The 27,163-nt window shown below is 45.5% G+C and overlaps 1 protein-coding gene and 1 long non-coding RNA gene across 2 annotated transcripts; one reads left to right on the top strand and one right to left on the bottom strand.

Moving 5' to 3' along the window:
• Positions 1-655: 655 nt before the first annotated feature.
• LOC119969730 (peptidyl-prolyl cis-trans isomerase FKBP1A-like) lies at positions 656-12,270 on the bottom strand. The gene is made up of 5 exons (XM_038803740.1): positions 12,122-12,270; positions 11,948-11,995; positions 5,826-5,938; positions 2,126-2,266; positions 656-2,004 (listed from the first exon to the last, which is right to left on the bottom strand). The coding sequence occupies exons 1-4, from the start codon at positions 12,156-12,158 to the stop codon at positions 2,138-2,140; spliced, it is 327 nt and encodes a 108-aa protein (XP_038659668.1). The 5' UTR covers positions 12,159-12,270; the 3' UTR covers positions 656-2,004; positions 2,126-2,137.
• A 125-nt stretch (positions 12,271-12,395) lies between these two features.
• Positions 12,396-25,563, top strand: LOC119968690. The gene is made up of 3 exons (XR_005461184.1): positions 12,396-12,530; positions 23,628-23,738; positions 25,167-25,563. It is a non-coding gene; the product is annotated as an uncharacterized LOC119968690 (long non-coding RNA).
• Positions 25,564-27,163: the final 1,600 nt, after the last annotated feature.

Here is a 27,163-nt window from a genome sequence, read left to right as displayed (position 1 = left end):
AAACTAGAAGCAGAGGACACAATCTCAGACTAAAGGGAAGATCCTTTAAAACAGGAGGAATTTCTTCAGCCAGAGGGTGATGAATCTATGGAACTCTGCTGTAAAAGGCTGTGGAGGCCAAATCACAAAGTGTCTTTAAGACATAAAGGTTTTTGATCAATAAGGGAATCAAGGGTTATGGTGATGAGAAAAATAGCCGTCATGATTGAATGGCGAAGCAGACTTGATGGGCCAAGTGGCCTAATCCTGCTCCTATATTTTAGCCTTGTTGCTGCCTTGATCCAGACTAACCATTCATGTTTCCACAACCAAAACAATGGACCCCATTCAGATGTGATGTCTCTGGCTTCCAAGTTGATATGTGTGTGACCAAGTCCATTCCTTCTTTGCTGTTGATGATGTTTGTATAATGACTGTTGTCTTAGTCCATCAGCTCTGATGGTCTCCCAGTTTGGTCTTTGAGATGGTAATTTTCCAGGGTCTTGGTTTCAGTATCGACAGGTCTTGAAGATTAAGGTTTGGCCCATTTGTTTCCAGTGTTTTATGTGAGGTTTTGGGGTTTTAAAATATAAAGTGCAGTTGGAGGGGATTCTTTTCTTCTAGTGTCTGATAACAGACCCAAATCAATTTTTAAACACACAAATATCACACCAAATACTGGAAGAAAGCGTTTTATTGTAAAAGCAATGAATTCCAAAGTGAATTACTGATCACAGGGTGCAATGAAAGGATCACAGGCCACAATGAAGGGACGGAGGTGGGATGGCAGCGGTGATGACCAGCATCTCTTGCTTACAAATATGTTGCTAGTACCTATTTAACTAGATACAAAGGAACACTGGCCGTTCCACGAAAGGAAAAGGATCGAGGCAAGGGCAATTTCAGAGGGAGAGGCCACTAGCCTAATGTGAAATCTGTAATAACTTTGAAACAAGTACAGTATTTCTTTCCCATTGACAGCTCGGAGATCCAGCTTCATAACTGGAAAATTTACACTTCCAGTCCCTACATAATTAAATCAGTACTATTAAAGTTTGCCAGCCCAGCCCCCATGATTTTGATGTCTTTCCTATGATTCATAACCTATGCTATCACTGGATGTCTTCGACAATGTATGAATCATCCATTTGTATTAGGGAATGGCGACTTTTTGGAAATGTACAAGGTATTAGTGCCCCCTTCCCAATAAAAAAAAATCCTGATTTCTACCCAGCACAAATTTTAAACTTCAGAATGCACCACTTTGTCCCCAGTTAAACAGAATTTTAAAAACATATTCTGAGGTACCAGCACATGTGGAATCAGAAAGTACGAAAGAGGTGTTGGTGAAATCACTACATACAAAGTTAAAGATTACTTGATGATTTGCCCTTTACACTAGCAGATTTTTAAAAATGTAAAATTTCAAGCAGGTAATGGCAGAAAATAAACTGAGCCCACCTCCCCTCCCATCCCCAAAATAAATCTTGTACTTGACCATGGATCAATTTAACCCCCCAGTTTTTGATAATCCCCAATAAGTTTGTGTTGATACTATTTGGCATGAGTGTAAGTTTAGACAACACAAGCAGGCCACAATAGTGAATAATTACGGAAAAAGATGGACATGTTTAAAACGACTGCAATACATATGCCACATTCTCACTGGTTTCATTCAGTTAATGGCATCAAGTCAATTCTTATGTTTAACAATTTAATGTTAAGTTGTATGCATACTTTCCTTTTTACTTGACAGACACCTTGATGTTAATACTTGATCAGGCGCAACTTAAAGTTATCTGAAAGCAAAGCATGATTTTATTTAAAAAATAAAAGTTCAGGATTAAGATCAGGTTTTTAAGTTGCAGCCTAAAATGAACATGAGAGAAGCAGGTTTGTTGCTGACACAGCAGGTTGTACAGTAGATGGAGAAGGAAATGTAGTGTGATTATAGCCACGCCCTGCTTATTCAATACACAATCTTCAAGCTCGCTCATGTTTATGTGCCAAAAGCAGGAGACAAACCTGTCAAAAAAACACAAACTGATTACTCTGAACTCCAATTTTCTGTTTTAAAGATAGCAACATCAGACCTGAGAAACTGATTTTCTTTGTGTCCTTTCAACTTTATTGCAATGCCACCTACCGAATAATGCTTTCACTCGAGTTTCAAGAGCTCTACGTCAAAAATCAAAGTAGCATAAGGTGGAATGACACCAGGGTGGCCAGCAGCTCCATAAGCATAGTCAGAGGTGCAGGTTAGTCTTGCTCTCTGCCCAACACTCATCTAAAATACAAGATTAACACATTTGAGCATAAAGCAACACAGCTTTTTAAAAAAAAAACATTGAAACAACAAATCCAGGAAGAGTTTCTGAATAACTTGTGGCCCCTACAATATAATAATGAACAATGGGAATATGACAAAGCAAAATGCCACCACCTGGTAAATTTGAAATTTCTGTCCCAAATAAAACATCTAATTAATCAGACTGGCATTCTAATCAAGTTCAAAAAACAAAGACGCTTACATTAACACTGCAATGAAGTTACTGTGAAAAGCCCCATGTCACCTCACTCCAGCACCTCTTCGGGTACAGTGAGTTACAATTCAGAATGTCCAATTCACCTAACAGCACGCCTTTCGGGACTTGTTGGATGAAAATGGAGTACCCGGAGGAAACCCACGCAGAGAAAACGTGCAGACTCCACAGACAGTGACCCAAACCGGGAATTGAACCTGGGACCCTGGCACTGAGGCAACAGTGCTTCCGTCTGGAGTTTGCACATTCTCAACTTGTCTGTGTGGGTCTCATCCCCACAACCCAAAGATTTGTAGGTAGGTGGATTGGCCACGCTAAATTGCTCCTTTGGAAAAAAAAAATGAATTGGGTACTTTAAATTAAAAAAAAAGAAAATGTCAGAAATGAGCTAATTTTTTGTTTTGTTTACAAGATTTTTACAAATGTTGAGTGTACATTCAAGATTGTTTTCACTTATTAGATCCAAAACAGTTATTCATGTTTTGTCTCCTTGCAGAAGATTTCTGAGATGGTTCTGAACGAGAGATTTTGTAATTGCTGACTGGCATTACTTATCAGAATTCAATTAGATGCATGGCTGATCTGTACTTTAACTCCATTTACCCATCATTGTTCCAGATCCCTTTATACCTGATTAAAAATACATCACAGACAAGAACATTTCAAATAACCTAAGATTCACAGCCTTTTGGGGAAGAACATGCTAGATATCCACTCCTGTGTGAAAAGCATTTCCTGATTTCACTTCTAAAATGGTGAAGTTCTAATTCTGACATGCCCCAAGATTGAGGTTGTGGAGAAACCTGAAGTTGAGTGTAAGTTAGTTCCTTTACATGGTTTCAAAATAGGGTTTGGGATGTATCTTGTATTCAAACATGCCTATATGAATATCAATAAATTGTGTACAGCCTAAAACTTTGTTGCTGTAAATATTAAAGAATAACTTCATAAACCATTTTAGCTTGCAGGAAACTTGTTTTGTGATCAGCATTTCAGGAATCTCACAACGAAAGATGAAGACTAATTATCAGACCCAGGCTATGCCACCTCTACAAAGCAGATCTGAGATTGCATGGGACATTTTATAGACACTGTCTGTTTAAATAGGAAATGGTGGAGGAAATTAATTGTATATTGTGTTAAGAAAGCCAATATTGTAAATTCAGACTGATAGCCAATCATGTCCCAACTTAAGAGAATTTAATTAAAATATAGAACATAGTGTTGAAGGAGGCCATTCGGCCCATCAAGTCTGCACAGACCCACTTAAGCCCTCACTTCCACCCAATATCCCCCCCTAACCCTTTTGGACACTAAGGGCAATTTATCATGGCCAATCCAACTAACCTGCACATCTTTGGACTGGGAGGCAACCAGAGCACCCGGAAGAAACCCACTCAGACACCGGGAGAACGTGCAGACTCCGCACAGTGACCCAGCAGGGAATCGAACCTAGTACTGTGAAGCCACAGTACTATCCACTTGTGCTACCATGCTGCCCTTGTACAGGGACAAAGTGCAAAAATACACGTTATTGAAAAGTATGACTTCGGGGACGGTTGAAGCCAAGTGCCTTAATACATCAAAAAGGTTCTGGTGCAAAAGGTTAATTAGTTTATCCCTCTAATGTACAATAGTCATAAGAAACCCCCACCCAACAATGCAGGGTATTTTGAAGATGATGCCAACACTCTTTATATGCAGGGGAATCAAGAATGCATGCATGCCCTAGCCCCCAATGTTGTTCAAGTCCCCAAGAATAAATCCTGGGGACAGATTCTGTGCCACACTAACAGTTCCATAGACAGAAAGCAGCTCTCCAGCACCTCATTCAAGTAACCAGACCATAGCTCCAGCAAAGGCATTGGTATTAGCAGGTTAGTGTGGGTGGGAGAACGGTAGACAAACCATGGTACAACCGATTCTGACCCCATTCAATGCCCACATTGTACTTTGGTTAAACAGGCAACACATCAACATCCTCTCTCAGCTTCTTCAAAAACTACAAATGAAGTTGAAGAGTTAAAGGGTAAGTGGATTGTACTGGTAATCACCTCCTGTATGCTTTAAAATTTCAGTTACACACAGCGTGGAGGCAGACATTTTAAGCGCCCCAATTTGACAACGTAATGGAGTGTTGGGTCATGTTCCAATTTTGCTACTCAAGAATTTATGCCACATAATTGCATAAAGTGCTCCCAGGAGATTAAAAGCACCTCAAAAAACAACCTTTGGCATCTTGTGCATTCTATTTTCCTACGCAATAAAGACTTTCAAAAGATAATTTAAGAGCTATAGGATGACTAAAATGTGAAAAACTGTTATTTAAACAAGTCGAGCCCAATTTGGCTACATTAAGCTTCCTCTATAAACTGGAGACGTTAGAAACTTAGCTTGGGAGTTCAATAGGAAGAAAGAAAAACAGCATCAACTTTTTCCCCCACGTCAATTTAGATTTATATAGCACCTTTAACATGATTAAACAAACCAAGACACTCCACAGGAGAATTACAAAATAATGCATGATATTGAGATATTAGGTCAGGGGACCAAATCTTTGGTCAAAGTTATATGTTTTTTAGTGTCTTAAAGGTGAAAGCGAAATGGAGAGGCAGAGAGGTTCAAGGAGGGAATTATGTAGCTTCGGGCCTAGAAAACGAAAGGCATAGACACCAATGGTGGAGCAATTATGACTGGGAATGCACAAGAGATCAGAATTATGAATGCAGCAACCTGAAGTCGGCTGTGTGCTTGGAGTTGACAGAAATAGGGAGGGGCTAAGACTCAAGAAAGGATTTGAAAACAAGGATGAGAATTTTAAAATAAAGATGTTGCTTTGACAGGGAGCTGGCACGAGTCAGTAAGCACCGAGGGGAAATGGGACTTGCAGTGAGTTGAAAAATATGTTTATTAGTGTCACAAGTAGGCTCACATTAACGATGCATTGAAGTTACTATGAAAATCCCCTAGTTAATACATTCCGACGCCAGTTCGGGTACACGGAGGGAGAATTCGGAATGTCCAATTCACCTAACAAGCACGTCTTTCGGGACTTGTGGGAGGAAACCGGAGCACCCGGAGGAAACCCACAATTAACCAATAACTACTGCTGGAAAAGAGCACATACACGTATTCAGTGAAGACCTCAAGAGACCTTGCTGCGGCAATCACTGTGTATATTCTCACATGAATTGTCATTTGTGCAATCCATGGGAAGGTAGCCAAGAACTCTGGGATTATAACCCAGTAAATCAGCTCTTGAAGGTACGGTGGAGAAAAGACAAAATTCAAGTTTATTTTTACCTGAGCTAATCCTTCTTCCCAGCCCTTGATGACCTGATTTTCACCGATTCTAAATTTAAATGGCTGAGCTCGGTCCCGGGAAGAATCAAACTTCGTTCCATCCTTCAGTGACCCTGTTGGGAATGGTAACCAGCAAAATGTGAGGCCAGTCAGTAAACTGGTCAATCAAAGCATCACAGTAATTGAGTACAAATTTTGGTTCAGTCCAGAAGACTGTCCTATTTCACATTTCTCCTTCAGTTCAGCTATAGCTCTAGTTTTGTTGCTGAAGTACAACGCATCATTTCCATTGCTATTCACACAAAAAGCTGGTGAATGCTGTCACAGATGAGGTTAAAAAGATACAAGTCAAAATTAGATTTTATAATTAAATTTCTAAACTGTAAGACTGAATCCAGAATGAGGTAATAATAAACTCTGCTCGATTTACACCCTAGAGCACTGAAGTATTGAGCTCACAAGATTCTGACCAAGTGTATAATTATGTAAAAGGAAGCTGCATTTTAGATAAATGACTATGGTTATCTCTGAAGGGGAACTGGTATGGTTCTTCTCAGGACATCATTTCCACCATTCCTTTTTCCATTCACCAAGTATCTGGTTATTTGTGAGTAGATCTCAAATGACCATCTCCCATGAATAACATCTAGTAATGTTACGATGAGACTCGATTTATAAAAGCTTCTTTGAAAGCGAACACTGGATTTCCCAAAACACTATGCAGGCTGTAACTCAGTACCCACCTGGAGCAAGTTCTTTAATAAAATGGGAAATACTGCTGGAAATGTGTAAATTGCTGGATGAAGGTCCCCTCCATTCCATCGGGAAAGTAGTTTAACAGGGTAACTTGTCGGTCAGATTTTGGCAGTTTTCAGAGGCTGATAGATGACCTATAGTCCTTTCCTTTCTCAGTTAAGGATTAAGACGACAGTACGCCTAGGTAATATTGCCACATTGAATATCTGAATTCTTGAGGTTCAAGACATGAAATGTAAACTCACTACCCTCCAGTAACGAGGAACATTACTGGTGTGATCTGGCTAAGACAGTTTTAGAAACCAGTTCAGGAAATAACCATGTAATCCCAGGTTATTTTCTTCTGGGGGATGGGAAGAGGAGGGGCTGTCAATGGTGGAAAAACAAGGAGGAAATTACCTCATGAAGTGTAAAGGGAACAGCTGCCAACAGTGGCCACTATCTTAGCTACGAGAGACAAACCTCCCACCACACCCTGTCCCAACAATAACTAATTGTCTAAAGTGCAGTAATAGTAGCATGGTTAGACAAAAATGGGGACATGAAATGAAAATTCTACGTAAAATACTGTTTAAAAAAAAGAAATTTCTACTTTCAATTGCATCTTAGAATTCTTCCCTTCTTACTGCTACCTGAACCAATTCATCAGTGTCTGTACTTAGCTAGTACATGAAGTTACCCCTTTTTCTAACCAGCCCTTCCCCACATCCAATCTCAACTGCTAAATTAATGTCACACAAGCAATTCCATACTGAGTTCCTGTAATGGCCAGTTACCCAGAAGAAAGGGGCCTTGATCCATCTAAAACCTGCCATGTTTTCCATCTCTGGCAACTTTATTTCCTTTGAGGATTGGGGGAGGGAAGAGGATGCAGGAGCAGAAATAATTAAATCAGGACGGAAAGGAAAGAACACAGGATCGTAGGGGAGGAAATGAGAAACCAACCCTTATACTACTGAGCAATGTCTAAAGTGCAGTAATAGTAGCATGGTTAGACATCAACTACATACACAAGGAACGCACAAATGGTGCAACGGTAGTCAAAAATTCTGTTCAAAGAATATTTCAGTTTTACAAAGCAGTTCCAACTTTAGGGGCCAATTTGAAAAGACACTTTAACAAGGCAAAACTAACAAGTGGAGAGGACATAATAGGGCGCTGTTTTAATTCAATGTTATTTTAATTATTCAGCTCTTCCACGAGGCTTTTCCCTGCCTTGTTGATGCTCTGCGACCAAGCAGAAAAAATATTTTATCATGAGCTTCCATCTCACTGAAGAGGCCTCAAGCCAATCTGCATCCAACAATCTATTCTGAAAACTCTGTTCACACTTTGACAGCAGTGACTACCTGCACCACAGGAGCAGAGACAATCCACAACATTTTACATAGAAGAACCCACAAATTCCAAAAGAAAACGTCAATTCACCACATCTCCTCACATTAACAGATAGATCCCTTAAAATAATTCTAGGATTCAGATCCACATCTCCACCAAAAACTGATCTTTTCTTCCTTGGGCCATCTGTACCCAAGTTTCGTTGAAATCCATCCATTAGTTTGAGGTACTGTTTACAAGCAAACAGATTAACAAACTGGCGAAAACATGAAATGAAAGAAAATCGCTTATTGTCACAAGTAGGCTTCAAATGAAGTTACTGTGAAAAGCCCCTAGTCGCCACATTCCGGCGCCTGTTCGGGGAGGCTGGTACGGGAATTGAACAGTGCTGCTGGCCTGCCTTAGTCTGCTGTAAAAGCCAGCTCTTTAGCCCCGTGCTAAACAGCCCCATTTCCCCAACCCCACTTCAGTGGCACAGATAACAAATCCGTATGACATTGCTAAAGGTAAATTGGAGGATACATTTGCTTCGAACAGAACCATCATATCGTGCACAAGAAAATAAACAGCAAACTACAATAAAAAAATTATAACCTTGCAACAGAAATATCGTCTAGAACAAAGTTGCAGGGTTTGAAAACATGTTGAAGTTCCAGGTTTTAAAATGCAAAAAGCAATAGGGAACAATGTTGAAATAAAAAAAACTCCCAATATCTGAAATAAAACAGGTTCCAATTCCCATCGCTCCCGATTGCACAGGTAGGTCCTGGGCCATTCCTAAAGCAAAATGATGCAAACTGCAGGAATCTGAAAATGCTCAGCTTTTTCAAAGAGAGATTGTGAATAAACTCTGTTTTTTGCTTGTTAGTCTTCAAATTAATGCTGAAATCCTCAATTTATTTCAGGCAATTGCTGCATTTAATTGCAACTTCTGGTTTTGGGATGCTTTTTTTGGGCTCTTCCTAACATTTCCTTTGGCTTTTTGTCTGATTATGTAACTTGAAGTGCCCAGGTAATTTTTCTACATTAAATATTTTATACAAATTGTTAGTTATTCACTGTTGAGCATCATTCAGATTACAACCAAATTGTTGTGGATTCCAATTTTATTTGAGCCAAACACAAATCACCTTCATACACGTTGCAAAAGTGTGAGCTGGTTCAGTTCAAAAGGATTCTTGGTGTGTGAACAATTTTCTATAATATTGTGGAATTAATTAGAAAATAAAGAGACAAACTACATAGTGAGCACCGAAACTGTCGATACAGAAGGAAGAGTTAAGTTTCACGGGAACAAAGTACAAAATAAGCAGCTTTTGCCATCCACTCCTTCAGGACACAACAAAGCAGATACTAATCCGGTGGTAGAAAGGAAATCAAGCCCTGGTTTCAGGAAAAAACAATATGGCCCTCTCATAATACCACATGATCAGAGATAGAATCATGTCACATGGTCTTCAGACTGTAAAATGGCAGTAAAATTTAGAACAGTTTAAGTAACATTTGGCTTTGCAGGATCATAAACTGCCCAATTAACTTATTGCAAAACATATCAAACATATTAAATGTCAGTGTTATTTTTCAAAAGGTAATGTTTAAAAAGCATTTTGATCTGGGGGAACTTTTGTTCAAAGTTTATTCCAACAAAAAGGCAATCTACTAACACTACTCAAAGGAGAAACATGAAGTAATCTGCTTTAAATCAATAACTGCAACAATGCCAGCATTTAAACAGTTGACACCTCAAGTGCAGGAAACACACCAACATTTAATTTGTGCGCAATCAGGATCTGTAGATATCCTGCCCATCTCCAAGCTGGTCAGTTTCTAGCACTCACCCCAGTTGACACCAAGAATCAGCTGTCAATTCACAAATCTGCTTGAATGGAACAGTTTTAAGCAAAGCCAAGCCTCACAATTGATTTAATTAAGTTCTGATGAAAGGTTTCACTTATTGATCTGTCTTCTGCCTTTCAGATGCTAACTTACTGCACTCAGATTCTTTTTGTTTGTGAGAATTTACAATTGGTATATAATCTATAGTGGTGGTCGTTCAGTCTAGCGTGTTTGTGCTGGATCTCAAAAGATAGCCACTTGGTCTTGTTTCCTATATCTATTCAAATTTTCCCCTTAATTGCCTTTAAAGAGATATTATGGATTCTAGTAGACCAGGTACAAGTCACGGCACTGTACGAAATAATTTCTAACCTTTCCCTTTGATCTCTTGATAATTATATTAAATGTATGCCCTTCTACAAGAACTACAGCACCTTTAACATGACAGTATAATCAGACAACTTACCACCAAACCAAAGATGAAGGTATTACAATGGGTGACCAAAAACATCTTATGCAAAGAGAGGTGGTAGAACAAAGAGGTTTAGGGAGGGAATTGCAGAACTAAACAGTTGAAGGCATAGCTACCAAAATTGGAGATGTACTAGACCAGAGTTGGAAGAATGCCAAGCTCACAGGTTTGTTGGGCCAAACCCTCATCTTGCACTGATTTTCTCTCATATAACCTGCTACCAATTGCTCCAACCTTCCCCATCCAGTGTGAAATAACCTTGTCACATATTTTTTAACTAATCATTGTTTCTCTTCCATGCATATCCTGGGAAGCAAGTCGTCAGTTGGCCAGAACGCTTCAGCTTTTAGGTTTAAGTTCAACAAAAAAATAATTTCACAAAATATGGTGCTCCCTCAAAACCCAAATTAGATATTCTTGATGAATTTTTAAAACTACAATTGGTGAGACCAGAATTGGAGTACTGTGCAAATTTTGGATACACATCTAGCTTATATTGGAGGCATAGCAAAGGCTCACCAGATTAGTGGATTGTCCTATGATGCGGTTGAGTAAATTGGGCCTATGCCCTCTGCAGAGTATCAGACATCTCATTGTAACAAACACACTTGACAGGGTAGACTTTTGAGAAGTTAATTCCCCAGCCCAGGAAAATCAGAAGAGTCTCAGGATAAGGGTCCAATTAATTCGCATTGATAGGAGTAATTTCTTTGAACCAGGCTGTGAATCTTGGTAATTCTCTAATGCAGAGGGTTGTGGATGCCCCAGCATAGAGTATATCCAAAATTGAAATGAACATTTTGGTCTCTCTGGAAATCATGGGATATGGGAAGCAGATGAGAAAGTAAAGTTGAGGCAGATCTTTTGGTATGCATGGTAGTATGGTGGGTAGCACAGTTGATTCACAACTCCAGGGTCTCAGGTTCGATTCCTAGCTTGGGTCACTGTCTGTGTGGAGTCTGCACATTTTCCCTGTGTCAGCATGGGTTTCCTCCCACTGTCTAAAGATGTGCAGGTTAGGTGGATTGACCATGCTAAATTGCCCTTAAGTGTCCAAAAGGATTAGGTGGGGTCCCAGGGATGGGGTAGAGGCATGGGCTTATGTGGGGTTTGACAGGGCTTTGACAAAGGGTCATCTGGACTCAAAACATTAGCTCTTTTCTCTCCTTACCGATGCTGCCAGACCTGCTGAGATTTTCGAGCATTTTCTTTTTGGTTTCAGATTCCAGCATCCGCAGTAATTTGCTTTTATCCAGGGCTCAAATGGAGTGCCATTTCCGTGCAGACTCGATGGGCCAAATGACCTTCTTCTGCACTGTAAATTCTATGATTCTCTGAATGGCAGAGCAGGCTCAAGGAGTTGACTCCTGCAACTTTATGGTCTCACATCAAAACTATTTGTGGTTGCAAGCAACTGCAGACAGAGGCTGGGACTCTGCAGGGACCCTTCAAAAATCTATTGTTCTTCAAATGGACCCTATTTGCCGAAGACTGAATCCCACCTGAAAACTTGGTCAGGGCAATGTTCAGCCTCCCCAATTTGTTCTGCACAGTAAAACCCAAACAGCGATAGGCACCGGCCAGCCAGCCAGCCCATTCCCCGACACTAGAGTGCATGCATGCACACTTGGGCTCAGCCTCCAGGGCAGGCAATCATCGCCGTCACGGGGGGATCCATTTGAACCTGCCCCGCTCTCACAGCTCGGGTCCTGTTACTTACCCGTATAGTGAACCACGCAGAGCTGCCCGGCCTTGGGGAAGGTTCGCCCTGTAAGACACAAGCGGACACGGGTTAGATTCGGCGCGCGGACCCAAGGCCTCCCAAACGTCAAGTCCGAGTAACCAGCGACCCCACCCTCCCCTTTTGCCTCGAAGACCCTTGGCAAACCCATACCGTCCCCAGCAACGATCGTCTCCACGTCCACTCCCATGGCTCCGCTTCACAACGAACCCAACAAACATTCACCCCACCAACGCGCTGGGCGGGGAGGGAGGGGCGGAGCTCCAGAACAGACCAATCAGATCTATGTTGCCAACCGACGTCTTCCAATCATACCCTGGAGGCAGGCCGCGGGGGCGGGGCCGGGGCCGGCAGTCTTGCCAGGCGCCCGGATGTTGAACCGTTGGGCCGCGCTTTCGAATCTGATTGGCTGGCCCCCCGCCCCGCGCGGGTGCCTGGAACATTCTGGAAGCCACGCCTCAGACGGAGGGACGTCGTGTCCGCGCCGCGCCGCGCCCGATGGCGCCCATTTAGGAGCGGCCGTTTTGTTGTTTAAAAACCCTGTTTGGAGCCGGCTCCGTCGGTGAGGCTTTAGAGTATTAGGCGGGATTTCTTTTTCTGTTTGGGTCAACCCCGCCACCAGATCTAACAGCGGGGATTCGTGGACATTTACAACACAGAAAGGCCGTTCGGGCCATCCTGTTCACGTCTGTTGGTCAACAGAGATCTTACCACATGAGTTTTACACCGATTGGCCCACCTCCAGACTCCCACCATTACCTGGATGAAAATTTTTATCCTCGCCTCTGTTTGCTTTCTACCTTTTACATAAAAAACAGAAAATAGGAGCAGGAGGGGGCTATTAGGCCCTTCAAGCCCGCTCCACCATTTATTATGATAATGGCTGATCATCCAACTCAATAGTCTAATCTCACTTTCCACCCCCCCCCCATATCCTTTGATACTCTTTGCCCCAAGTGCTATATCTAACGACTTGAAAACTTGATGTTTTCGCTTCAACTGTTTTCTGTGGTGGTGAATTCCACAGGGTGAAGAAATTTCTCCTCGTCTGTGTCAGGCATTTTTGAAGTTGGGGTTGGATTGCGAGTGGGTATCGAGAGGGTCGCAGAGCCGTCCTTCGTGGCGCTCCCGATTGCGCAAATTCGCGCACAATAGCCGCTGCCACCAGCTTTTAACATTGCCGGCTGCGAGCGGACTCCAAAATGACGACCCCGACCATATAAAATAATGAGGCCACACTGCGCACGTGCACCAATGAGCGGACAGGCATGCGCAGTGCGGCCGCATTTTTTTATATGGTCGGGTTGTCATTTTGAAGGCCACTTGCAGGCGGCATTGTTAAAAGCCGGCTGTTGCACGTGAATTAGCGCAGTCGGAGACACAGCAGACGATTTAAAAAAATTAATGTAATGTTCCTGAAGGGAGACAGAGAGCAGGTCACACCCCCCCCCCCCCCCCCAAAGTCGACGTCACGTGTTTTGTGCGCGATTGCGATTCCTATATTTCAGCAGCAACAAACAAGGTAAGAGGAAATGGTAGGTCGGGGTCGCGAACGTTGTTCGGCATGAGTCCTGAAGGTCAGCTGGTGGGGGTCCTGAAGGTCGGCTGGCGGTGATCCCGAATGTCACTGGCGGAGGTCCAGAAGGTCGGCTGGCGGGGGTCCCGAAGATCAGCCTGGTCTACCCAATATCCTCAGACTGTGACCCCTGGTTCTGGACACCGCCACCATCAGGAACATTCTTGCATCTAATCTGTCTAGTCCTGTTTGAATTGTATAGGTTTCTATGAATTTCCACCGCCCCCTCCTCATTTCTGAACTCCACCTAATACAATCCAAAGGACTCAACCCCTCCTTGTACCTAAGTCCTGCCACCTTAGGAATCTGTGGTAAACCTCTGCACTTTATAGGAAGAACATCTTTCCTCAGGTAAGTATTCTGCGTACAGTCCAGACAGATCGTTCCATACGTGAAAACGTTTTGGATGCTTATCTTCAGGACTGGTGTATGAGGACACCCAGGTCTCATTGCACATTCCCCTTTCCTAATTTATTGCTACCAAAGTGGATAACTTCATATTTATCCAAGTTAGACTGCATCTGCCACTCATTTGCCCATTCACTCAACTTGTCCAAATCACACTGAGGGATCTCCGTATCCTCACAGCTCACCTTCCCACTGTGTCATTTGCAAATTTGGGGATGTTACATTTGTTGCCAATTTAATGGAATACTATCCCTTCAGTGTCACCAATAATGTTGCCAATCGGCACCGGAGTAATGTCACCAATTAATAATGATGCTCTTTCGAGTCGGCAGGACCACCACAAGGCTTCACCGGATATCGATCAAAGGACCGCACAACCAGTTAGTCAGTTCAAGTTCAAAGATGGTTTATTTACACCCAAGTATTACTTCGACATGCAACACTACAAGTTAAACTACACCTAACAACTACAATAACCTACACTTAACTTCAGGACAACCGGTTCTATGCAGATGAACAAGCGTGGTTGGGTGGAAGAAGTGGCTCTGTTTCTGCTGGGCTCATCTGTCTGATAGCGATTCGTTTGTCTTGAACTTGTTTGTCTGGTTGTTATGCTGTTGTCCTCTTCTTCACTCAGTAGTTGAGTTGGTGGAGGGGGTGTGGTGTGTAGGCGGGAGTGGTGGCGATGGTTGCGGGTGCCAGATCTTGAAGTAGCTGGGTAGTGTGTCATCTGAGAGTACCTTTAAGAAACGGATGTTTAAGCAATGTACCTTTAAGAAATGAGGTGATTCATAGAGAAATACAGCACAGAACAGGCCCTTCGGCCCACGATGTTGTGCCGAACTTTTGCCCTAGGTTAATCATAGATCATAGAATTTTGGACACTAAAGGCCATTTATCATGGCCAATCCACACAACCTGCACATCTTTGGACTGTGGGAGGAAACCGGAGCACCCAGAGGAAACCCACGCACACACGGGGAGGATGTGCAGACTCCACACAGACAGTGACCCAAGCCGAAATCTGGGACCCTGGAGCTGTGAAGCAATTGTGCTATCCACAATGCTACCGTGCTGCCCTTAACAGTGATGTCAGAGTGTGGGTGGAGCTGGGCTTCAGCTTGGCCATTTTGAAGTTTTTAGTTTCAGTTTGAGATAGCAGCTGGGAGTGTCTGTGTGTTTTGCTGAGAGCTGCGGGAAGGAAAAGAGCTGGTCTGGTGATTTCTGCAAATCCAAAGACTATAAATATATTGAATGTAACCTGTTGTGCTCCTATTTTTGAAGGGTTGAAGTCTTTTGGATGTTTAAAAGAACAGTTTGCAGGATTGGGTAGTGTTGTATTACTTTTGGGTTATCTTTGAAGTAATGGGTGTTAAGAGATCCAACGTTTATTTTGAAAGGTTAGGTTGAGTTCATGGAATAAACATTGTTTTGTTTTAAAAACCACGTGTCCATAATTGTAATACCACACCTGGGGAACAAGCCATGTGCTTCAAAAGCAACATTGGTTGGACTCCATGATACATTTTGGGATTCTGAAAACACCCCTCCCATAACAAGTGGTGGAGGGAGACGGTGTAGGATCGGAGGTGGTGGTGATGGTCACTGGGGAACCTGCAGGTGCCAAATCCCGGAGGGAGACTATAGAACATAGAACAGTACAGCGCAGAACAGGCCCTTCGGCCCTCGATGTTGTGCCGAGCAATGATCACCCTACTCAAACCCACTTATCCACCCTATACCCGTAACCCAACAACCCCCCCTTAACCTTACTTTTTTTAGGACACTACGGGCAATTTAGCATGGCCAATCCACCTAACCCACACAGGTGGCCTCGCTTCCGTCCTGGCTGACATTCCCCAGGGCCCGTCCTCCTCCGGAAGCATGCGAGGAGCCATAAATCAGATCCCCTCGTCGAGAAGGTCCTGACTCCTCCAAGCCAATCCACAATATGCCTACGTGGCACATCATGACGGGCGGAGAGGGAGCTGGTGGTACGCAGACTTCAAGACAACAGTGGAGAAGAATCGATACTGCGCAATCTGGTTGACCATGTCAGATATGCGGTAGAGGGGGTAAGCATCGAGCTGCGTGTACCGGTTGATGGTCTGACTGTAGCTGATGACCATCCGGTGCTTCTCCCCAGTCTTGATGACCACCATTTGGGCTCTCCAGGGGCTGGTACTAGCCTCAATAATTCTCTCTCGTGGGAGTCGCTGGACCTCTGACCTGATAAAGGCCCTGTCCCGGGCTCTGTATCGTCTGCTCCTGGTGGCGATGGGCTTACAGTCCGGGGTGAGGTTAGCGAAGAGCGGGGGTGGGGTGACCTTAAGTGTCGCGAGGCTACAGATGGTGAGGGAGGGCAGGGGCCCAATAAAGTAAGGCTTTGGAGGTGGCACTGGAAGTCGAGCCCCAGTAATAGGGCAGCACAGAGATGGGGAAGGACGTAGAGCTTAAAGTTAGTGTACTCTGCGCCTTGTAAGGGTCGCGACACAGTACCCCTGGATTTCTACTGAATGTGATCCGGAAGCCAGGGAGATTTTCTGGGTCGCGGGTAAAATTGGGAAGGAGCAGCGCCTTACCGTACCTGGGTGTATGAAGCTGTCTGTGCTCCCGGAGTCAAAAAGGCAGACCGTCTCGTGCCCGTTGATCCGGACGGTCATTGTTGATTTTGTGAGGTGATGAGGCCGGGACTGGTCGAGCGTGATGGAGGCAAGCTTCGGAAGGTGATGGATGGGCCGGTCGAAGGTAGCGGCGGCGGCGGCGTATGACTGGGTGAGCAAGGCTCCCGGGAGGCTGCGGAGCGGTCCCAAGATGGCGGCCACCATGGGTCGTGCATGGCGGGTGAAATTGAAGATGGCGGCGCCCATAGGCTGCACATGGCGGGTGGTGCGGCATCTGGGGGCGACAGGCAGCAGGCAGCGCTGCTGGGCCTAAGGGTTTTAGGGAGAGATCGGGCCTGGCAGGCTTTCGCAAAGTGACCTTTCCTCCCACACCCGTTGCAAGTCGTGTTCCGTGCAGGTCAGCGTTGTCTGGGATGCTTACCCTGGCCGCAAAAGTAGCACTTCGGGCATCCGGCGTTGGATTGCTGCGCGGCACAGGCTTGCACCGCACTCGAGTCAGATGATGGCGGCGCCCACAAGGTCCACGAGGGTGCCGCGTGGTCAAGAGGTGTAGGCCTCCATGTTCTGGAAGGCCACCTCCAGCGAGTTTGAGAGTTGCACTGTCTCTGGGAGGCCGAGTGTACCCCTTTCTAGCAATCGCTGGCAGATGTAGTTTGATTTCATGCCTGATCAACAGCTCCTCGTGCTGGGTAGCTGATACCGCCTGGCAAGCACAGTTCCGGCCGAGCACCCGCAAGGCACGCAAGAATTTGGCTCGTGATTCCCCAGGGCGTTGTTGCCTCGTGGCAAGAACATGCCTAACATACACCTCGTTTACAGACTTTACATGTCCCTTCAGCAGCACTATCACCTCCGTATACGAGGGGGCGTCCCTGTTGAGAAGGAAAACTTGAGGGCTCACCTGCGCGTTGAGGATCTGCTGCTTTTGGAGGTCGGTGAAGTCTTCTGTGGAGGATCCGAGGTATGCTTCAAAGCACTGGTGGCCTCAGTGGCCAAGGCTCCTGGCCATGTCAGCCAGTATGAGTAACGGCATGTGGATCCGGGTGGGGGTTCGGACACTCTGGGTTGGGGAGGCGTTGGGTTATGGGTGTGTGGGATGGCGGTTGGTGCCATCGGCACAGTGCTGCCTGCTCACCCTGGCTGCCCTTAGGAGGTTGTGCAGTTCTTTTCTGCACTGCTGGCCGGTCCAGACGTTGCCCACAGCACTGACCGACACTGTCACCTGTGCCCATTCACGAAGAACGGTGGAGGCTAGCAGCCTCCTTCCCGGGCCATGTGCCATTAGGACAGCCTCAGGATGTCACCTGAAGCCCGCCCCCGATGGGCTGACTACCCGACAGCGTCGGTCGCGTGTCCTCTCAAGTTTCGTAAACTTTGTCCAGCAGCGCCACAGTCGGGGGGGGGGGGGGGGGGCATTCTGCTGGCTGGCAGGGCTCCGGCGGGGAACGGGAGGGGGTTTACATGAGGGCAGTTTTTGGCAGGCCGTGGCTGCCCCACGTATTGCAACTAAGAGGCTAGGGTTTTTGTGTTTTTTTTAAAATAATTTTTATTAAGATTTTCAAAAACGTATCAAAAACATAAAATAACAGCAAGAAAACCGTAGTAACAACAACAAAAAGGAAAAAACACAATAACCCCCAAAACCAAACCCCCCCCCCCCCCCCCCAGTAACTACAAAAATAAGAAATAGATAAGCACCCGGCATATTCAATAAACACATATACACATTTCTCCCTTCCCCGCAACAAACCCCCCCCCCGGTTGCTGCTGCTGCCAGCCCATTTTCCTACCGTTCTGCCAGGAAGTCAAGGAAAGGCTGCCACCGCCTAAAGAGCCCCTGTACTGAACCCTCATGGCAAATTTCACCTTGTCCAATTTGATGAAGCAGGCTAGGGTTAACTACAAAATCTTGAATGTTGCATCGGAAATGGAGGCACAGTATCCAGCAAGCTTAGGACCAAACCAAAGTGCATGTGTGTGGTTAGCCGGTGTAAGTGAACAGCGGTCACACTTGATCTCCACTTCCCGTGGGCAGCATGGTAGCACAAGTGGATAGCACTGTGGTTTCACAGTGCCAGAGTCCCAGGTTTGAATCCCCGCTGGGTTACTGTCTGTGCGTAGTCTGCACGTTCTCTCCGTGTCTGCGTGGGTTTCCTCCGGGTGCTCCGGTTTCCTCCCACAGTCCAAAGACGTGCAGGTTAGGTGGATTGGCCATGATAAATTGCCCTTAGTGACCAAAAAAAAAGGTTAGGTGGGGTTATTGGGTTACGGGCCAGAGTGGAAGTGAGGGCTTAAGTGGGTTGGTGCAGACTCGATGGGCCGAATGGCCTCCTTCTGCACCGTATGTTCTATGTAATCCACTCATTCTTGCCTTTGTCCAGTGCATTGTGTGTCACACTTTGAACTGAACCAAACTCAATCTGGCACCAGGTGAAGTAGCATTCACCCTGTCGAGGGCTTTTCTCTAAACCTCAGTAAGCACAGAGCCCAGCTCCTCCACCCATTTCTCGTATACTCCATCCAGAGGGGCAGCTTTTCTGATTGGCGGGCTGTGACTAGTGGTGTTCCGCAGAGATCAGTGCGGGACCTTTGCTGTTAGTGGTATATATAAATAATTTGGAGGAAAATGTAACTGGTTTGATTAGTAAGTTTGCAGACGACACAAAGGTTGGTGGAATTGCGGATAGCGATGAGGACTGTCAGAGGATACAGCAGGATTTAGATCGTTTGGAGACTTGGGCAAAGAGATGTCAGATGGAGTTTAATCCAGACAAATGTGAGGTAATGCATTTTGGAAGGTCTAATGCAGGTAGGGAATATACAGTGAATGGTAGAACCCTCAAGATTATTGACAGTCGGAGAGATCTAGGTGTACAGGTCCACAGGTCACTGAAAGGGGCAACACCGGTGGAGAAGGTAGCCAAGAAGGTATACAGCTTGCTTGCCTTCATTGGCTGGGGCATTGAGTATAAGAATTGGCAAGTCATGTTGCAGCTGTATACAACCTTAGTTCGGCCACACTTGGAGTATAGTGTTCAATTCTGGTCGCCACACTACCAGAAGGATGTGGAGGCTTTAGAGATGGTGCAGAAGAGATTTACCAAGATATTGCCTGGTATGGAGGGCATTAGCTATGAGGAGCAGTGAAATAAACACGTTTATTCTCACTTGAACGACGGAGGTTGATTGGCGGCCTGATAGAGGTCCACAACATTATGAGGGACATAGACTTTTCCCAGAGGCTTTTCCTAGGATAGAGGGGTCAATTACTAGGGGGAATAGGTTTAAGGTGTGAGGGCAAGGTTTAGAGGTGATGTACGAGGCAAGTCTTTTACACAGAGGGTAGTGGGTGCCTGGAACTCGCTGCCGGAGGAGGTGGTGGAAGCACGGACGATAGTGACATTTAAGGGGCATCTTGACAAATACATGAATAGGATAGGAATAGGGGGATACGGACCTAGGAAGTGTAGAAGATTTTAGTTTTGACGGGCAGCCTGGTCGGCACAGGCTTGGAGGGCTGAAGGGCCTGTTCCTGTGCTGTACTTTTCTTTGTTCTTTGAAGTTCAGATCAGCCATAATCATATTGAATGGTGGAGCGGGCTCGAGTGGCCAAGTAGCCTACTCCACCTACTTTGTATGTATTCCGCCAAAAGAGGCAGATGTGCATATAAACTCCATGATTTGTTTGAATGGTCAAAATTAGGTACTGCAACATCAGATAATACTTTTTTGCGTTGTACTAATTATTACTAATGCACTGCTTCCTATTTATTGCCTTGTATTTTTGTGCACATCTTGCGTGCATTCTTCATGTTCTATAATGTTGCACTGTTTACGTATAATCAACTCTTTTTTTCCCAACACCATAATTTCAGTTGCACAGGCTCTCCATTGCTAATTCTATCTGCTGTTGCAAGGATACTGGGCAAAGGAGGCATGTTACTTTGCACACAACAGAATCCATGGGGCTGGTTTAGCACAGTGGGCTAAACATCTAGCTTGTAATGCAAAACAAGGCAGCAGCGCGGGTTCAATTCCCGTACCGGCCTCCCTGAACAGGTGCAGGAATGGGACGACTAGGGGCTTTTCACAGTAACTTCATTGAAGCCTATTTGTGACAATAAGCGATTCTTATTATTATGAAGTTGGTGGCTGCATCCCTTTGGAGGGAAATTATATTAACATCTATTGCTGATTCTACAGCTCCCTAGATAACTATCCAATACTGGAAACAGTTTAATGGTTTTGAGACTAAGACAAAGGAAAAGAAAGCATTCACATTTAACTTCAGTTTCCAACCTTGCTATACAGCACAATGTGCTGCTTGTTCACCATTGATTCCATCAGTCATGGTTTCTGTAGTCCCAGTCATATATACCAGTAAGAAGTCTTACAACACCAGGTTAAAGTCCAACAGGTTTGTTTCAAACACGAGCTTTCGCAGCTCCTTCCTCTCCATTCACCTGGTGTTGTAAGACTTCTTACTGTGCTCACCCCAGTCCAACGCCGGCATCTCCACATCATATATACCAGTATAAGCAAGATACCTTTGGCCTCCTACCCAGCATTGAAAATGGATCTTCCCTCAATTTTGTCTGCATACTCCACCTTCAGGTGTGTTATCTATTATGCCACAGCTTTCGCAACAATTGTCGTCATGCTTTTATGCTCTGAAGACTGATAGGCCAGTGTTTAAAGTATATTGTCTCCTAAATCAAATGAACCCAGCGGATCCATATGAATAGGTTATGAAGAGGGTTGGTCTGCTAAAGCTGGCAACATGACTTTAAGGGTCGGCTGCAGCTGGTTCTCTTAAAATCATAGAATCCCTACAATACAGAAGGAGGCCATTTGGCCTATCAAGGCCATACCCTACCCAAACCCATGACTCTACCCCATCCATGTAACCCAGTAGTCCTACCTAATCTTTTGGACACTAAGGAACAATTTATTATAGCTAATCCACCTAACCTGCACATCTCTGGACTGTGGGGGGTAACCAGAGCACCCGCAGGAAACCCACATGGGGAGCAAGTGCAAACTCTACACATTCAGTCACCCAAGGCCGGAATTGAACGCGGGTCCCTGGAGCTTTGAGGCAGCAGTGCTAACCAAGGTGTCTCACGACATAGACAATTGGACATGAAGCCCACCATTATACTAAGGCTCTAATTTGAAATTCTCCAACAACAGAGATCTGACACCTTGCCTTCAATTATTTGGATAATATTTCCAAAGGTTAGGAATAGCAAATAGAATATTGCATTATATCAAGATAATTCACAGTTCTAACAAAGGAGGCAGTGGCATAGTGGTAATGTCACTGAACTAGTAATCCAGAGACCCAGATCAAGATCTGGCAACCTGGTTCAAATCCTACCAGGGCAGATGGTGAACGCCACTCCAGGACGCGATTCTCCCACCCCTGTGAAAACGGCCACGCGCGAATGGTGCCGGGCCGCACAGAGAATCGCCGCAAACGGCCGTAGCGGCGATTCTCCAGGCCGGATGGGCCGAAGTCCCGCCGGCGCGACCAGATGTCACGCCGACGCCGTTCCAACATGCTGTAAAACAGCGTCAGCCAGTCGTGCTGGCTGACCCTGCGGGAGGAGGGTGGGTGTAGGGGTGGCCCCACACATCCGCTGCAGGGGTTGGGGGGAGGCACCACACATCCACTGAAGGGGGTGAGGAGCTTTTTGTGGCACTGCTCGCCAGTCTTGGGTTTCACCGTGGTAGCACTTACGGCCACGCCCACCTCCCTCCACAAACGCCGGGCCACGTTGGCTGGCACCCTCTGGCCGGGTGTGGGGTACAGACATCCCCCCTCTCCTTGAGGGCATCCAGCCACGTCTCCAGGTTGTGGTGTGAGCCTGGCCGCTGCTCAGCGTGGCGTCATGATCCCCCGTTGGCATCCTGTGCGCTCGCGTCACCTATTGTGCGCCACGGCGCCGCGTCTTTTACGTGGCGACGGATCTCCGAGGCTGCGCCCCTGTGCTTCCGGCCACGCCCCTATTAGCCCCCTTGTTGGATGGCGAATGCTGTCTCGGAACGGGCACCTGCAGCGAGGTAAAACACGCCCGTTTTCCCGCCGGCGCCTGCACTCTGTCGCCGGAGCGGAGAATTGCAGCCCTGGAATCTAAAGTCCAATGATGACCATGAAACCATTGTTGTAAACTAATGTCCTCAGGGAAGAACATCTGTCATTCATGGATAGTCTGCCGTACATGATCCCCAGAAATGTGGTTGACTTTTAAATATTCTCTGAAATGGGGCTGTTTAGCACAGGGCTAAATCGCTGGCTTTGAAAGCAGACCAAGGCAGGCCAGCAGCACGGTTCAATTCCCGTAACAGCCTCCCCGAACAGGCGCCGGAATGTGGCGACTAGGGGCTTTCACAGTAACTTCATTTGAAGCTTACTTGTGACAATAAGCAATTTTCATTTCATTTCATTTCATTTTCATTCATTTCATTTTCAAATGGAGGGCAGTTAGGGATGGGCAATAAATGTTGGCCAGCCAGTGGCGCCCACACTCCTTAAACGAATAAAAAAACTAATGAAGCACATGAATGAATTACCAGTTCAATTGCAAGTTAATGTCAGAACAGTTCTTACTGGTGTGCCTTTGGCATGAATATCTCATGCGGATAGTGTTCTTGACCGAATGGGACAGACTTAATAGTCCTTTCCTTTTGTCTTTTTCAAATATTAATATTTACATTGAAAATAGGTCAACATACATAGTGAAACATCAAAGGACAATAGGTGTAAACACAGTGGAGTATGTCCCAGAGACATTTTCTGTCATTGCTCTTTTAAATTAAGCCAGGAAACTAGCGGTGGGAGGGCAGGAAATTTCTGTGCTTCCTCATCTGTTCGCTGTCCACATGCGTCAGCAAATGCTTCTGGTACAAAGCCTCTTTGAATTGTGTGTTCTAACAGTACATGGTATCTGATTTGAGTGCTCATAAGGCTATAAATTGAATGATCAGGTTGCCTGACTACTCGAGTTTTTGGATTTTGATCAAAAGTCAACAACTCTTATTTTTGTAGTGCCTTTGACGTAGAATTATGTCCGAGGATGTTCAGCAAGATTGTTCAGAATAATAAAATACTGAGCCACAGGAGGTATCGAAACAGATGACCAAAAGCTTGACAACAGAGGTAGGTTTAAAGAACTTCTTATTGGGAGAACGGTGGAGAGATTGAAAGGTTTATGGAGATCATTCCAACGTTTGGGGCCAACGCAACTGGAAACATGGATGCTAATGATGGAATGGTTAAAATTGGAGACTTGCAAGATAGAAATTCATAGCTATCTTGAAAGCTTGAAGAGCTGGAGAAGATTACAGAGGAGGAGTGAGCTCATGGAGCAAACAAGGGATGAGGTTTTTATAACTGAGACCCTGTCAGACTTGGAGCCAGTTTAGCTCAGTAAGGTCAGAAGTGATGAGTGAATGATTCTTGATGCAAGTTAAGGTATGGCAGCTGAATTTGGATGAGCAAAAGTTTATGCCGGGTGGAATATTGGAGGCTGATCAGGACAACATTTGAATAGTCAAGTTTAGTGGGAACAAAGGCCGAGCAGAGAGTTTTAGCAGCAGATTAGCTGGAATTGGGCAATGCTGTAGAGATTGAAGTTTTGATGATGAAACTTGTGTGGAAGCAACCTGCTGAGGGGTCAAATGCACCACAGTTTTCAGGAAGAGGGATGGCGGTCAGAAACAGTTTGTGGTGGCGAGAATGACTTCCGCTTCCCCAATATTTATTTGGAGAATAGTTCTGCTTCCGCAATGCTGATGTTAGACAAGCAGAGTGACAAAACGGTTGGCAGACTGACTAAGCGAGGTGGTGATGAGGTAGAGCTTAGTGTCATCAAGTGGAATCAAGTTTTCAGATTATGTCCCTGAATGACAGCATGTAGATAAGAAGCAGGAGCCACACTCCAGTCATCTGAAACTGCTTCGAATAAACTGATAACTTAACATTAATTGTCCAGCTAATTTCCAATAGACCTTTCAGCTCTATTTCTAATTCTCTGTTAGTTCCATGGAACATTTTCACATGTGGTGTATATACATAATAGGTTTTTTTACATTTGTGAGTGCGTGCTTCAAATGTTTTAATTTTTTTTATCAATTGGGAGGATAATATTCAGAGTCCTTCTATGGTTTCATGTTTATACCATGGGCCACTGTTGGACTGGTCTTGTCTCACCTTGGTATTGAGTTCCTATCTGACTGTGCTGGTCAGCTGCCCAGTAGTGGCAATCTATCTTGAAGATCTTTAAGTAAAGACACAATTAGGCTTGGCTGTGACACCCCAAGTGATAAAGAACTATTCATCACCTAGCCTTGCATATCAAAATTTGTCATAGGGTGAGTTATTTCATAGAATTTATAATGCAGAAGGATGTCATTCGGCCCATCGAGTCTGCACCGGCTCTTGGAAAGAGCACCCTACCCAAGGTCAACACCTCCACCCTATCCCCATAACCCAGTAACCCCACCTAACACAAAGGGCAATTTTGGACACTAAGAGCAATTTATCATGGCCAATCCACCTAACCTGCACATCTTTGGACTGTGGTAGGAAACCGGAGCACCCAGAGGAAACCCACGCACACACGGGGAGGATGTGCAGACTTCGCACAGACAGTGACCCAAGCCGGGAATCGAACCTGGGACCCTGGAGCTGTGAAGCAATTGTGCTATCCACAATGCTACCGTGCTGCCCGAATTGGGGAATTGGATTGGGGCTGAGAGTTTGCAGAACCAGAGTGCTCTTCAGGAGAAGGAAGTGAGAGGTGATGTAAAGAACTGCAAGGGAAATGAAACATCTTGAATTGTCCAGAAAATCTTGTGTTCCCTTCACCTCCTACAGACAGACACAAGGTGGTGCTCCTTCACTGTACAAACGAACTCGGAAATAGTCTAGCAAGACTTTAAAAAATAATAAATAAATTTATGAATGTTACAACCAGAAAAGAGAACATTTTTACAGTGTATTTAATTGATTCAATAAGTTACAGTATTATCTTAACTGCTGTTAGATGCACAGCTTATTTATCTTCTTCTTGGCCTCCCTGGCTCGAGAGACAATAGGTATGCACCAATAGATCACTGATTGGTGTGGCAGCGACAGGTTCTCTCTTTGCTTCTAATAAACTGATAACTTTGTCTCATGCCTTGCCAGCTCCTGGTCTCTTCTCATCTCATAGAATTACAGAATCATAGAATTTACAGTGCAGATGGAGGCCATTCGGCCCATCAAGTCTGCACTAGCCTTTGGAAAGAGCACCTCACTTAAACCCACTCCTCCACCTTGTCCCTGTAACCCAATAACCCACCTAACCTTTTTGAACACTAAAGGCAATTTAGCATTGCCAATCCACCTAACCTGCACATCTTTGGACCATGGGAGGAAACCAGAGCACCTAAAAGAAACCCACGCAGACATGGGGAGAACGTGCAGACTCCACACAGACAGTGACCCAAACCTGGGACCCTGCAGCTGTGAAGCATCAATGCTAACTACTGTTTTACAGTGCTGCTCACTACTATTGCCTACTGTACTTTCCTTAAAAACGTTTACAGGTATTCACCTACCTTGAAGGGGCTGGCAGGGACCCGGATTGCTTCTCGCAGCTTCAGCTGTGGATATGGCCCCCCACACTTCCGGTTGTGAGTCCGCGCATGCTCACGGCGGCCTGCAGTGGCTGAGCCAAACGCAATGGCAGACTCAGCCGGCGGATCTGGACCAACAAAGAAAGTCCCAACGATCTGCCCTGCGCCACTCGACTTGATCCCGCCCCCCCGGTACTTGATCCCGCTGCCCCCCACCAGGGCAGCCGCGGTCTGAGTCCGCAGCCGCCGCACGAGGGTCCTGACAGATGTGGTTAGAACCATGCCGTTGGGAATTCGGCCAGTCGGGACCGGAGCATTGGCCCCCCCAGCCGCTCCACGTAATTAGCGTGCGAGAGATTCTCCAGGGACCGGAGAATCGCGGGAGTGTCGCCAAGCTCCATTCTGTCGGGAAGTGGATTCTCCGCCCATGCGCTAAAGGCGATTTTGGTGCGGGACTGCGGATAATCCAGCCCAATGTTTGTCATCAGTTTGGCTGCAGGAGCTGCCGGAACATGCCAAAAATAACACATGACTGCCTTAAGGGGCTCCAGTCCTGTTTTCTGTTCAGCTCTACTCATTACATAGATTACATAGAATTTACAGTGCAGAAGGAGGCCATTCGGCCCATCGAGTCTGTACCAGCTCCTGGAAAGAGCACCCTACCCAAGGTTAACACCTCCACCCTATCCCCATAACCCAGTAACCCCACCCAACGCTAAGGGCAATGTTGGACACTAAGGGCAATTTATCATGGCCAATCCACCTAACCTGCACATCTTTGGACTGTGGGAGGAAACCGGAGCACCCGGAGGAAACCCACAAACACACTGGGAGGATGTGCAGACTCCGCACAGACAGTGACCCAAGCCGGAATCGAACCTGGGACCCTGGAGCTGAGAAGCGATTGTGCTATCCACAATGCTACCGTGCTGCCCCTAACCCCCTTTAGTTTTAGTCCTTCCT

Source organism: Scyliorhinus canicula, chromosome 7 (genome assembly GCF_902713615.1).
Source record: "Scyliorhinus canicula chromosome 7, sScyCan1.1, whole genome shotgun sequence".
Taxonomy (NCBI): Eukaryota; Metazoa; Chordata; class Chondrichthyes; order Carcharhiniformes; family Scyliorhinidae; genus Scyliorhinus; species Scyliorhinus canicula.
Note: the sequence above shows the minus strand (reverse complement) of the source record. Positions and strands in the feature narration are given on the sequence as shown.